The 14,349-nt window shown below is 37.1% G+C and overlaps 2 protein-coding genes across 2 annotated transcripts in view; both read right to left on the bottom strand.

The window, feature by feature from the left end:
- Positions 1-14,349, bottom strand: part of LOC127450051 (testis-expressed protein 33-like) — a 304,945-nt gene that overhangs the window by 259,237 nt on the left and 31,359 nt on the right. The window lies entirely within an intron of this gene.
- LOC127450045 (complement C1q tumor necrosis factor-related protein 6-like) lies at positions 98-13,208 on the bottom strand. Its single transcript, XM_051713756.1, has 3 exons — positions 13,124-13,208; positions 8,375-8,560; positions 98-1,667 (listed from the first exon to the last, which is right to left on the bottom strand). Exons 2-3 carry the CDS (start codon positions 8,550-8,552, stop codon positions 1,120-1,122), a joined length of 726 nt encoding a protein of 241 aa, XP_051569716.1. The 5' UTR covers positions 8,553-8,560; positions 13,124-13,208; the 3' UTR covers positions 98-1,119.

Here is a 14,349-nt window from a genome sequence, read left to right as displayed (position 1 = left end):
CTGTTTATGAAAGACATCATGTAATCATGTATTGCTATCCTCAAGTATGGATTTGGTTTCAGTAACCACCTGTTTATTTTTTCCAAATTGACACCAGTTGAATTAATCTTTTATTGTGCCATTTAATATGTGAAACAGTGAAAATACTGTTTGCTAGACATTCCATCAAGTACATCAATTGAAAACACAAATATTCCCACACCTTATTTCAGTCAAGTATGTACCTTTTTAGCACCTGTTAAAATGTGTTGAAAATACAAACATTTAACTTCTAGCACCTGAATTCTTTGGCAACAACCAGATGTTTAGCGAGGTTTACTGTTAGATTTTTATTTTTACTCTGTGCATTATCGTCTCGGAATCTTTAAATTCCTGAGAGTCGGATTCTGTGGCACAGACAGATTAAGACACAAAATGAAATGTCTCCTTTACTCAAAGATTTTTTTTAAATCAAGAATATTTTAAGTCTCCTGTGGTTTGAAAATATTTAATCTTGCTATCACTCCCTCTCTCTATGTATTTCTATCATCTAAGTCTCTCTCAAGTGGATTCTTGCTACTGAAAAAGGAAAGCCACATACATAAAAAGCCCCCCTCTGCCCAATAAACAGAACCAGACAGCACACACACTGCAAGTATTTTTTGATCAGGGCCTGCAGCTATGCCAACAAACTCTCAACTGATTAAAAACAGACACATGGTTGATTTTAATTAATATTTCTATGTCCAGATTGAGATACTGAGAGTAAAATTATTCTAGACATTGCTCTACAACTAATACTTTTTTTTTTCTCTCTCTCGTCTAAACACTGTGGTGGCATGGTTTGTTTGAGCATCCCAAATCAGCTCGACACGGCAATATTGGTGGGGTGGAGGGTGTTTAGGGGACTTTTTTGAAAACAGTAATTATGCTTGCAATTCCATTCAGTGACACTAGTGGTACAGAAATTATACACTTCACCTTTAATTCCCTTTATGGCTTATTATTTTGTTTTGTGTTCAGTTGTTCAGAGTCTTCTTGTCTGTAGTAAAAGTCGCCCAACTGCTAAAGCATTATTTGGCCTGTTTTCAAATCTTACGTCAGTAAATCATCCCTTTCCCTCCTTTCTGCCAATGTTTCTCACTCAGTTTCTGGTTTGATGAGGTATCCATTAAAGGTAATGTAAATATCCACATTGTCGCTATATATGGCGTTCTCGCGCTCGCGTTTGTAGAGGCGGACCCAAACCTCATCGCCCTCCTGCAGAGACAACATCACGCTCTGACTCTGCATGATGGAGCGGTCACTCGGCTGAGCATAAATGATCGCCTTCTCGCTGTCATTGTGCATGATGTGCAGGTACGTCTCCTTAAAGTTCCATGTGTGGATGTTTACATTGAAGTAGTAAATGCCCGGTATGTGGCAACGGTACTTCCCGGAAAACATGTCGAAGTGTTCGGGGGAGTTTACGAAGATGGTGTCAAAAATCAACGCCTGATAGTTGTCAACGCTGTGAAGAGACTTCCGTCGGCCCACAGAGAAAGCAGAATGCTGGGACTTGCAGGCGTCACCTGGAGGTCCAGCTTGTCCCTTAGCTCCTTTGGGACCCTCATCCCCTTGTGGTCCCAGAGAACCCTCGAGCCCAGGCTTTCCAGGAGTTCCTCTTTCTCCACGGTCACCCTTGTCCCCTTGGAGAGAGAAACAACCAATGTTAGGTACTCAAAAATAATTCGCTACAAAATACTAATTACTTATCTAAAATTTTAACCAGATTACTGAAGTTACTGATAGCTTCAATGGAAAAGTAATCAGATTACTAATGACTAGTTACTTTCAACTTTCAATCTACATAATTTGCAAAAAAGTTTTATGTAGCTCATTCTACGTATAGCGGCACTTTCCTGGTGAAATGAACACTATAGGTGCTACAACAACAATGACTTTAATTTTCACACAAATCACAAGTAAAATGGACTATGATTTCATAAACATGTATTTTTCTCCCTGTTCCTCACACAATGCTATCTTGTGACATCAAAACTCTTTTACTGTAATGCATTATTTGTTGCACGGTTGTGCAGTTACTCATTTGATAGAGTGTTATACGTGCAACGTGAGAAACCAACAAAGCATGCGAACCAAAAGTGTCATAAAGTACAACAAAATTACATGGTTGCTTCAGCAATTACTCTCTTCACCTCACATTAGATTTTATGACACTATCGGTTAGGTCTAGGTGTAAGGTGGAGATGTTGGTTTTGTTTAAAACTTGATAAGAGCATTAACCTTAAACTCCTCATCTCACATTTGCTTTTTATGACACTATTGGTTAGGTTTAGGTTTGGGGTTTAGATTAGGGAGGTAGGTTTTTTCATTTAAAACTCGGCATAGCATTAACCCTTAAAACCTCATCTGTTTGGGAGAATATTAAACTCGCTTTTTAGCATCGCTGGGACATTTCAGTGGACATTTCACCTTGAAACTGCCGCGATACGTGAAATGAGTAGTATGATTTTGCAAAATGTTTGCCACAGTCAAGTAATTTTCATGAGATCAGGCTGGTTACTTTCTAAAACACTTTATTTTTTACAGAAAAGTTTTGTGTTTTCCACTCAACGAATTCAAAATAATGTCTATGTTTCCTCCTTGTTCACTGACTTATTAGTCCTTAAGGGGGTGTTAGAGTTTCCTTAAAATGTCTGTGCCAGTAAACAGAACCTATTATTATAATTAGGTCACTGATTCTTTAGATAAGGGACAAAACATGTCCTTCATACAAAAGTCCTCTTTATGTTATAAAGAAATTAATAATAATAAAAATACTGAAAAAGTTAAATGTAAAGGAAATGTGTATACACAATTCATTACTTTTTAAATAATTTCATTATAATTTTTTTAAAATGCATGCTCTATACTTGGAATCACATGTAACTTAACCTGTCCTCAGCAAGAGGTCACAATGTTAAACTGCTAAAGAAAGTGTTTAAAAATACAACAAATTCATAAATATAAATATCAAATGAAAGGTAGGGATCTGTAAGATATCAAACAATACATAGGCATTTTTTATGGAAAATATTTATCAAAGTTTGCCTCAACTCCGACAGATGTTTTTATAATCCTGAATAAGCCAGACAATGCCATGGTCAGCTATAAATCTGAGTACTCCTTTCCCACTTCCTGCTCATGGTGGATGCAACAGTAGGACACGTGGTCTGGTAAGTTTAATAATTTTTATATTATTTTATTTATATATTAGCTGTGGTCACAGCTTCAACATTATGATAATTTCTGTTATAAATGTGGAATAAATTTGGCATTTTTGTTTAGGTTATAGAGGAAGCTGCAACTGAGGGGGAAAAAAAAAAAAACGGCTCCATTGTACAACACATGGATAAGATGGAAAAATATAAAATATTGCCATCTCCATCAGAATTTTCAGAATAGTTTGAAAACTGAAGAAAAATGTATAGAATGCATTTGATCACTTAACTCCTTTACTGAACACCATTTTTAGATAAAGACTTCACATTCTTGCTGAATTGATCAAATTAAAATAGCATGCTTTTTAGTGTGTCTGTCAAAGTTGACACAAATCACAGTATGATATACTGTAAGTTATGAAGTGATTAAATAGTGTTTTTATAAAAACCTGTTTCCTGACATAGTTTGTTAGCTGATACCTTTATCTATATATCAGTTTCAGATTAATTCAATATTAATTTTTTTTTAATAAAACACATTTTGTTCCTTACCTCAAAAATCAGTGAGTGCTGTCAGTCGATTAAATATTTTAATTGCAGATTTTGAAAGTGCTGAAATTTGACTATGTATAATTTTCCTGGAAAAATGCCTTTATTTCCTTCTTAGGAAAGAAAACAAAACAATATGTAACAATAATGCTTTATTAACATTTTCCAAACAATAAAGATAGAAATGCACTAAAATAGCACCAATTTATGTAATATTAAATGTTACCCAAAGTGTAAGTGGGAGGTTGTCTAACTGAAATAACAAGCCCCATAGGTTGCATATTCATTGCAATGCGCATTAAATCTCTTAAAATCTCATCCTCCAAAATATCAATCGGCCGGCAGACTGTGGCTATCTGCTTTGCTACAGCAATTGTGAATCTGCATTCATAATTTGCATCAGTGCGGCGCCCTCCTCCAACCAGTGTTCAGAACTCACACAGAGCTGAATAAAATGTCAGAATCTAATAACAAATCGGTAAATGCGTTAATTGCGATAAGAAAAATTAACATGTTAAATGTTTTAAATTAATAGCATGCATTAACACGTTCATTTTGACAGATCTAATTCTTATTAATATTACTAGCTAGGTTATATGTTGACTGACATATTGAACTAACTTGCTCAGCAAGATCTGCCTCAAATTTTTATCCTGCCATGACAGTAGTTGAACTGGGCCTGGTTTCCCAATAACAATTGATCCTAGCGGTTAAGAGCGTTTTCTACGAGCGATTTTACGAACGTTCATTATTTTTTACGTGTGTTTCCCAAAACTGCACTTAACATGAACGAGCGAGGACATGCTTTAAGTGCTACTTAAGAGAGTCGCTGTCCGTGTTACAGTGCTGAAATGTGACTGTATAGTACTGCTCGTCATTGTAACTTTATCATATTTGTGCGTACCTTTACAATAATTTGTAATTTACCTCGCTAATATTTGTTTAAAAATATTTTCTTAAATATTCAACCTATTTAACTACATATTTAAATATTTTTATACAATAATTTTGTGCAGAACGATTTATTTATTTTACATAATCTGCTTCCATAATCAGGCGTGCATGTGTAATATTTCATTTTCACACATTTCTCTCGATATGAAAGCTTCCAGGAATAGTGAAGACAGTGGAGGCCCTTTGTATGATCCTGCTAATTACAAGCATTCATTGAATATTACGAGGTTCAACGTGTTATCATGCAGCGCAAAATAAAGAGATGTTTAGACGATGCACTTTAAGGACATTCACCAATGAAGCGGAGGTCTGCTCTTTACTCCCAAAACTGATAACGGTGACAGCAATGCTGCATGTGTGATGCTACACAACCAGGGGCGCGCCAGCTAATTTTGATTGCTGGTGCTGAAGAGGTGCTAAATCATTGACGGGGAGCTGAGTTTTGATCACTAAATATGTGCAAAACCCGTCATGGCCAAGCGATTTTATTAATATCAGTTTGCACGTGGTGACAACAGAAGTGAAATCTCTACGCTGCAGCCTCAGTAAAACAGGCAACACACTTTCAGGGGTGTTTTCAGCTTTTTACAGTACTGTCTGAAGCACAGGTACAGCAAAACAGTGTACCTTTATTGGGGGTCTGGGGACATGCTCCCCCAGGAGAAACTTTTTGTAAAAACATCTCTAAAGCATTTAATTCTGGTGATTTTAGGAGCAGCATTTTTACCTTTTCACAATTATACAGTATATCTTGTGTAGTAATTAATATAACTACAGGCTACAAAGCATTGATAAAAGACTTATTCACACAGCACATCCAGCACTAAAGTTTCTCAAACCAACTACCTGCTGTGGCAGGACCATGGTATTGTGATGGTATCAGATGGTAATACTGCGGTGTATTTATGTACACCATGGTTTTTACATAGTACTCCAAAAAAACATGCAATGATACTTTTTGATACCTGTTTGGCTGGAAAAATGGCTTTTCCTTGAGTTGTTTAAAAGCTGCACACGCAGGCGTTGAACTTAACAAAGACATTATTCATCGCTGTCAAACGAAGTATGCACTTGCAGGTTTCGATTTAAAATATCGCTGTCACCGTATGAACGGGGAGAGCCTTAAATGGACACCTACATGTCGCATAAATCATTTGTGACTTCTCTTAAAAAAACAGCCATTTTTACTGTAGTAAACCCCACACATTGTTCACTCCAATAGGATTGTTGAGCATAAAACTTGTTGAAGATTAGTGGACAGGCGGCCAGTTCTTTAAGTTATGCACTGTTTCCTCACAAAAGCTCGCCAGTGAACCGCCAGAAGAATGTCTATGGGACCGCTGCGTTGTGCTTTTTTTGCTAACTTTGCAGGCTCATCTTGGAAGAAGGGCTCTGGTTGTTATAAAGCAGGGTCCGGGGTTTCTAGGTGGGGGCTGCTCCACCATTACTGAGAGAGAGTTGTTGTGAGACATGCAGTTGGAGTGAGTGCGCTTAATAAAGTTTCAACAGTTAAGTTTACCTCCTCATCTGCTCTGTGTATCGTGACAGTAAATATTCCACTTGATTGTATTCTGTTCTATTTATTTCATTTCTGTTTTTACAGAGTGAGAAATGCTCCAAACTATACTTAGCTGTCTGAATGATTCTGACCATTTTGCTAAACCGTTTCACTTAGTCTTTGAAGGAATCGACTCAAATGACTAATTCATTCGTAAATCGTGCATCACTAGTTCTGATTCTAAACAGGCAACAGAAATACGGGACACACAACATGACTGCTAAAATATTGTCAGGGAAAAAGTTTCTTCATACAATATTCATACAGAGAATAACCTGCTATGAACTTTCATTTGCTGGGGGTGCTATGAAATTTCTTCTGAAGCACACGCAAGCCCCTCCCTAGTGCTGCCTCTGTACACAAATTGTAGTGCTGGCAAGAGTGCCTTTAGGTGTCAGATAGGAAGCGGAGACAAGGATGATTAGCCATTATACAGTATACTGATGATTTTCATGCAGTTATTGACTTTTGTTCTTCTCTCTCTGATTTTAATTTATACAGTTGTATACATCAATCATGCCACCATGTTGCTGTTACCAACTAGTCCACACAAATATCTTTTGTTTTCTAATGAATCTATTCATCCATTTATATAGACTATCTATTTTATGCATTTCATTATTATTATTATTATTATTATTATTATTATTAGACTTGTCTGCTGAAATATAAATATACAAAACATAGGTAACCTGTTATTAAAGTTTTAGTATAAAGTGTAGCTATAGGTATTTAAATTGTATCGGGTGTAATTTCACGTCTGTCCTGCAGGTGTCTGCATAAGTCACTGTGCTTACGGTGCTCTTAGCGCTGTACGATTACTCCAGAGCACTCGTAAACCTATGAGCATTTTCAAGTACTACTTAAGTTACGATGCTTTTGGGAAACGGGCCGCAAAACTATGATGAATCGTAAGATGGATTCTATGATCTATTTAGGCTTACGATGCTTTTGGGAAACGAGAAAACTGACCGTACAAGACAGTTTGTGCTAGTGCCCCTTGTGGCAATGCTGAGAATGCAATACGTATTTGTGTTACACATCTCAGAATGCAACGATGCGAGAAATCAAGCTTACATAGTTAGAAACATTTGTGTTCATATGATATACCTGTATATAGGAATTGATTCAGGCTTTAATTTGATACCATACACATTTATACAGTATAAGGTCAAAACACAGTTTTTTATAAACAACACAATGGGTGGTAAAGGTGATGGACGACGTGTGCACAAACAATAACAATCCTTGGCAAAACCTCATAGCTCAAATACTGTATGACTTATGTCACTCTTTATTTGAATGCTGACATGAAATTGGCAATTACAAAAATCTACCAGACCAAAATAAGGCTCAAAAACCTAAAATCACAGCTTCTAAAAAGGCCAAAATATAGGAATGCTTTTAGTCCATCTTATGCTCTTTTTTTAAATTTTTTTTTTTATTCCATTGGTCAACATACAATTTTTTGTTGTTGCAGTAATTCTAACCTCAGCTCAAAAAATTTACAGACTTCATTTTCATACATGCAATAAATGGATGCACACATGTAGGCTACTCATGTGCGCTTGCCAAATTGATGGGGGGTGAGAGAAAGTGCAAGCGCGAGGTGATCGTCTATGTTCTGCGACTGTTACCGGGTCCTTGAATAACATATAGCATGCAAGTAAGGGCAGCTGGTGGAGTTTCTGTTGCCCCCCTAGGGAGTTGGTGCCCTACGCAGAATGCATAATATGCATATAGGGAGCGGCAGTACTGCATGTGCGAGGCACATAAAACTGGTCATACTGTTCCTGCCACATCAGCATCTTTTCTGCCAGGCTCGTCACTTCCTGTTCACTAAATAGGCCTCTAGTGGAGCAGAAATTCCAGAGCCAAGAACAGAGAGGTTAACTGAGGCTCACAAAGGGGAGGAAAGCAGCTGAAAACACACAATCATAACGTTCAGCCCAATGAGAGCCATGTTTCCCTGCAGAATCACTATTATGATTAGTTTGCCAGTTCAGATCCAATATCCCAGAGCACTTGTGCCAAATGACAGACAGGCAGTAGATTGGGAAATTTGGAAAACTAAAAGCAGAAGAAAATCATTTAATCAGTCAATCAATGGAGAAAGACTTGTTCTGAGTACCTTTGAGAATGGTCATGTTGATGTATGTGCGGACTTCAGGCATTGCAGGCATGCTTTCTGTAAGGGTTCCAGCATCATCTAGTCGTTGGATGCTGTCACAGCATCGACGGCAGGGTGGCTGAGGTATAGAGACTGCCAGGTGAAGAAGTAAACAGGTAGGCAAGAGGGACCCAAACATGGTGGAACCTGAGAAAATAGTGAAATACACAAATTTTGCAGAGAACCCTGCTGAAATAAACAGCTTAAACCAGCCAAAGATGGTTACCTGTTCTTAGCTAGTCTCCCAGCCTAGTCAGGCAGATCTGGTTTTAAAATGGTTTTGGGCTCTTAAGCTAGTCAGGCTGGGAGATCAGCTGGCCGCCCACCTAAACTGGCTGAAGACCAGCTTAAACTGGTTTGAGCTGTTTTCCCCCCTTTGGAATATTAGAAAACTTCATTTGTAAAGGAATTTTCATACGCTTCCCTGATGAAAAGACCAACATATGATATGTTTTGGGTGTTGGACCCCAGCATGGAATGCTGGTGTGCTTGTGTCCCCTCCAGGCTTCTGGAAAAGTTCACCCAAAAGTGAAAAATCTCATAATTTACTCACCTTCATGCCATCATAGATGTGAATAACAAACGAAGATTTTTAGTATATTTCAGCTCTGTAGGTTCATACAATGCAAGTGAATGGGTACCAACATATTGCAGCATCAAAATCCACATATGGGCAACATAAAAGTACTCCAGACGACTCTGGTGGTTAAATCCATGTCTTCTGAAGCAATATAATAGGAGTGATAGTTGGTGAGAAACACTTTCACATTCTTCTTCTTTTGTTTTTGGCAATTCATATTCTTTGTGCATATTGCCCCCTACTGGGCAGGGAGGAGAATTTATGACCAAAATTGATTTAAATATTGATCTGTTTCTCACCCACACCTATCATATCATGTCTAAACACATGAATTTAACCGCCAGAGTCATTTGGATTACTTTTATGCTCTCTCTATGTTGATTATGGAGCTTCAAATTTTTGGCACCCATTCACTTGCAATGTATGGACCTTCAGAGCTGAAATATTCTTCTAAAAATCTTCATTTGTGTTCTGCATAAGAAAGAAAGTCATACACATCTGGGATGGCATGAGGGTGAGAAATCATGAGAGAATTTTCATTTTTGGGTTAACTATCCCTTTAAATATTGATCTGTTTCTCATTTACACCTATCATATAGCTTCTGAAGACATAGATTTAACCACTGGAGTCATATGGATTACTTTTATGCTCACTTTATGTACATTTTTGAGCTTCAAAATGTTGGTCACCATTCACTTGCATTGTATGTACCTACAGAGCTGAAATATTCTTCTAAAAAATTTAATTTGTGTTCTGCAGATGAAAGAAAGTCATACACATCTGGGATGGCATGAGGGTGAGTAAATGATGAGAGAACTTTCATTTTTGGGTGAATTATCCCTCTAACTAGCTTAACAATTGACCAGCTTCACCAGTGGAAAAACTAGAAAATACTAGAGCAGCACTAAGCCTACATAAACTAGCCTGAATCAGCAAAGATAATAATAAGCTGGTATTTTCAGCACATTTATAAAGTTTTCAGATGGCAGGAAGATTTTGATAAGAGATGGATTCAAATTTTTGTGTTTTGTTCAAGTATATTTAAGTCGCTCCCTACAGTAACTTTCCACACAAAGTTATTCTTCAGTTAACGTGAGAGGGATGCATTAATGTTAGACTGTATAGTTAAAAAATGGCATCATTAAAGTGGAATGGGTTAAGGTATGAAATAATGGATTGAGAAAGGGAAAGAGAGACAGAAAAAAGTGAGAGAGTGGAATGTGGCCTGACAAATGTAGGCCCCTTTACGACAGATTAATGTTTCTGTAGGTCTGAGGCTAACCAGCACACATGACTACAGCTAAACTAACAGAGTTCAATGTGTCTGTCTCTGCTCGACTCCCACACCAGACACAGTCCAGCTCTTATCTGCAAGAGGTCATCTGCTAATTCTCCTGAGCGATGAGCTGAAAATGCTTCCAACTTCTTTAACCCAGATGAGGTCATTTTAAACAACAATACTGAACACTAAATTATTTAAGATTAAACTCTCTCTTAAGCCACTCAAAGCACTTTACACAGTGAATAGGGGACTCTCCTCAACCACAACTGTCAAATTGTACTGTGAATGCAGCATTGGAGCCAAGCGAATAATCAAACATGCTCACCTAAACTGTCCTCATTCTAAAATATAGCACTGGAAAATCTGAATAATTTAAGTGAATTTGTTCTTTTGGACAGTTCATGTAAATGAACTGATTAAAATAAATGATTCACTAATATTTAGTGCTGGGAATTCCAATTAATTTGAGTGAGTCATGGCTCATGTTAATGAACAAGCTCACATAAATGATTCACTAATTCACTTGAGCCACTGTGCAGCCTTAAAGTGGCTTTGCCTTCTCTTTTGAAGTGAAATATTCAGCTAATGCTGCTGTTTCACGCTATTTTTTGACTCTGTTATATAAAATAGATTATTTTCTAGTTTTATTAGGTTATATACTGTATATTATAAATGTTTATGTACAATTTACTATTGTAACCCTGTGTAATGTCCCAAACACTTCCCCTTCCGTCTATGTCTGAAAACAGGTTTTGCTTTCTTCTTTTATCACTTAAAGGGACAGTTCACCCAAAAATTACATTTCACTTATTTACTTACCCTCATGCCATCCCAGATGTGTATGACTTACTTTCTTCTGCAGAACACAAATTAAGATTTTTAGATGAATATTTCTGCTCTGTAGGTCCTCACATTGCAAGTGAATGGGTGCAACATTTTTGAAGCTCCAAAATATACATAAAGGGAGCATAAAAGTAATCCATACGACTCCATTGGTTAAATCCATGTGTCCAGACACGATATGATAGGTATGGGTGAGAAACAGATCAGTATTTAAGTAATTTTTTGCCCAGTAGGGGGCGATATGCATGAAGAATGTGAATCACCAAAAACAGAAGAAGGAGAAAGTGAAAGTGAAAAAAGGACTAAAATATTGATCTGTTTCTCACCCACACCCATCACATCACCTCAGAAGACATGTATTTAACCACCAGAGTCACCTGGAGAACTTTATATTGCACTTATGTGGATTTTGGAGCTTCAAAATTTTGGCACCAATTCACTTTGTATGGAACAACAGAGCTGAGATATTCTTCTAAAAATCTTTGTTTGAGTTCAGCAAATGAAAGAAAGTCATACACACCTGGGATAGCATGAGGGTGAGTAAATGATGAGAGAATTTTTGTTTTAGGATGAGCTATCCCTTTAAAACTTGGGGTACATCTGAAATTTAGGTTGCCGCTCAAATCCAATAGTAAATACATATGGTGATGTTAACGAAAAACAAAGTCTAAGGAATGCACAAACACGGTGCACATGTCAGCCACAAATATGAGTTTCAAGGTACTTTGCATGAGATATTGTACAGTTTTAGTATTACACTTACTCTCACTTCAGCACAAATGGGCTTTAATTTCACCTGGATGTTGATCTGTTTCTCACCCACACCTATTATGTCTGAAGACATGGATTTAACCACTGGAGTCTCATATTTATGTTTTTTGTTTTTGAGGGGGGACTATTCCTTTAATAGACCAATACTTCTTACTTTTGATACTTAAGTACATTTAAAAGCAAGTGTTTTTGTACTTTTACTCAAGTAGATATTTAAAGGGAGTAATTTTGCTTTTAACGGAATAATATTTCATTAAGGTATATGTACTTTTACTCAACTGAAGGATTAGAGTACTTCATCAACAACTGGTCATTTACAACAGGTTCCAGAGTCAAACGTTATTGTACTTTAACAGGTTCCTGGGTCTGACATGTTGAGACCCATAAGAAAATAAACGCTTTTAATAATGCCAGCATGACGTTTTTAAAAGTCTAACCCAAAAGAGGGTCGCGGATCATTGTCTGCTGCGTCGCGAGATCTTTTCTGTCATGAGTACAAATTACCAATTAGAAGGATAGAACTGTACATTTGGGGAAACAGTGACCTCTATTGTCCAATCGTGTTAATATCTTATGTTAATAGTTTTAATTATTAAAATTAAATTATATAAATAATTAAATAATTAAAATGATTTAATATACATATTTTGAAATTATACAATTTCTTAATTTAGCCTTGACAAATAAACTAAAAATAAGCAAACAAAATAAAAATAAAGACAAAAACAAATAAAATAAATTTTTTCTGTCAAATAAATTCTAATCTCTGATCTTTTAGTACAATATCAAAGTCATCTGTTGATTTTGAACAAAAAGTAACCTTCAGCAATAAAGGAATTATGCTTTGCTATAAAGACAACATTTTGCTTTAAAAGATGCCCCAAAGGCATGTGGCTAAGATACATCAGCAGTAGATCTCAGCCGCGGCAGAGCACAAATGCTTTGCACGTGTTCCCCTCAGTCTCTGCAGTTTCACATCTGCCAACACCGGCAAGCTGTTAACTTGTCCTGTCAAGCTTTAAACACAGCATACTTCCTGCTAAAAAGCTCACAAAAGCCTCATGTGAACACATAATGCACAGATTACTGTAATAAAGCTGCACAGTCTGTTCTAAAAGTCTCGGTAAGCTAATACCTTTTATAAATGAATTAACTCTGTCAGCTGCAGTTTCTGTATAACCCTTGTCTTGCTAGTATGATGTACTGTATGTGTGTGTATGTAGCAATACTTACAGTAGTTCTTGATGCTGGGTTTGCAGCTGCAGTTGGGTCAGTGAGCTAAGGAGAGAAGGGTAGAGAAAGAGAAAAGCAAAATTCCTCAGACAGCTTATTTTTCCATCCCTCCCTCTTTCACTCACTCTCCCTCCCTTTCTTTCGTTCTAATTCAGTCTCCCACTCCCTTTTCTTACATCCCATTTGCAAACACACAATGAGCCACCCAGTCAAGACAGACTTTTCCAATTCTTTTTTCTCTCTCTTGTGTAATTGTGTAAATTGTCATAATTTTTAATCATTTCTATAATATCTATTTAAGAAAAACAAGACTTTCACATGGGTTTTGTGGGTGGTTGCTAGGGAATTGGTGTACAGTTACTATACTACACCCCCCAAATTTCTGTGATATTCTGATCTCTATATGTGCCTTGGTTTCCTTCTTCAGTTACCACATTTACATGGACACCAGAAAGTCAGTGCCGCATTGCGAGAAAGCTGCTTAAGGCTGAAACCAGTGTATGTGTTTACACGAGTTCGTTCAGTTAGTAGAAAACTCCACAGCATCATAATTTCCATGTGATGCTTGTGTAAATAACTAACATGGCATCCGAGGAAGACTTCACTATTTTATTCTCCGTTGCTACGCTTCATTTCATGATATTCCAGAGTTGTTGCTGTGTTTGTTTCCTTCACTTTTAATTGTGACCTGCAGCTGAATTGTGCTGCAATAGTGCAGTTTACCTCTTACATCAAACTCTGGGATTCCCCCAGTGTAGGAGCGTATATATGCAAACGTGAGGGACCATCGATATTTTACATTTGGGTGTATAAATGGGTATAGTTTATAGTGTATGTGATTTTCCCACTGTACTCCCAGAAATGTTGAATTATTTCCGCTGTATTGACTTGTTGTTGGGCTCCATCCTATGATGTTTGATATCCGGTCTGTTCACGCACATGTGCACTTCTCAAAAACCTGTAACAAAGTCACTTATGCATTTACATGATCACAATAAGCCACGTTCTCTGGAAGAAACCCAGTTGCGTTAAACTGCTTTCTCTTAATCCCTTAAACAGCGTAAGGAAATCAGCATTCCTGTTTACATGCCGCTTTTTGCAAAAACTCTGGAATAAACCGTTTTCTTAAGTGCATGTAAATGTGGTATGTATTTGGGTTTTTTTCACCAGTTTTATCATCTGCCAGGTGAAAAAGTAACACCACTTTAGGTATCATTCATGTCCGT

The sequence above is a fragment of the Myxocyprinus asiaticus genome, chromosome 13 (assembly GCF_019703515.2).
Source record: "Myxocyprinus asiaticus isolate MX2 ecotype Aquarium Trade chromosome 13, UBuf_Myxa_2, whole genome shotgun sequence".
NCBI lineage: Eukaryota > Metazoa > Chordata > Actinopteri > Cypriniformes > Catostomidae > Myxocyprinus > Myxocyprinus asiaticus.
The sequence above is the reverse complement of the archived record's forward strand: the minus strand, read 5'-3'. Positions and strand labels throughout refer to the sequence as shown.

Coding starts and splice junctions, on each gene's coding strand:
- LOC127450045 (XM_051713756.1), bottom strand. CDS start 8,552: ATGTTTGGGTCCCTCTTGCCTACCTGTTTACTTCTTCACCTGGCAGTC. Junction 1,668..8,374: donor CAACATGACCATTCTCAAAG/GTACTCAGAACA, acceptor TCTCTCTCCAAG/GGGACAAGGGTGACCGTGGA.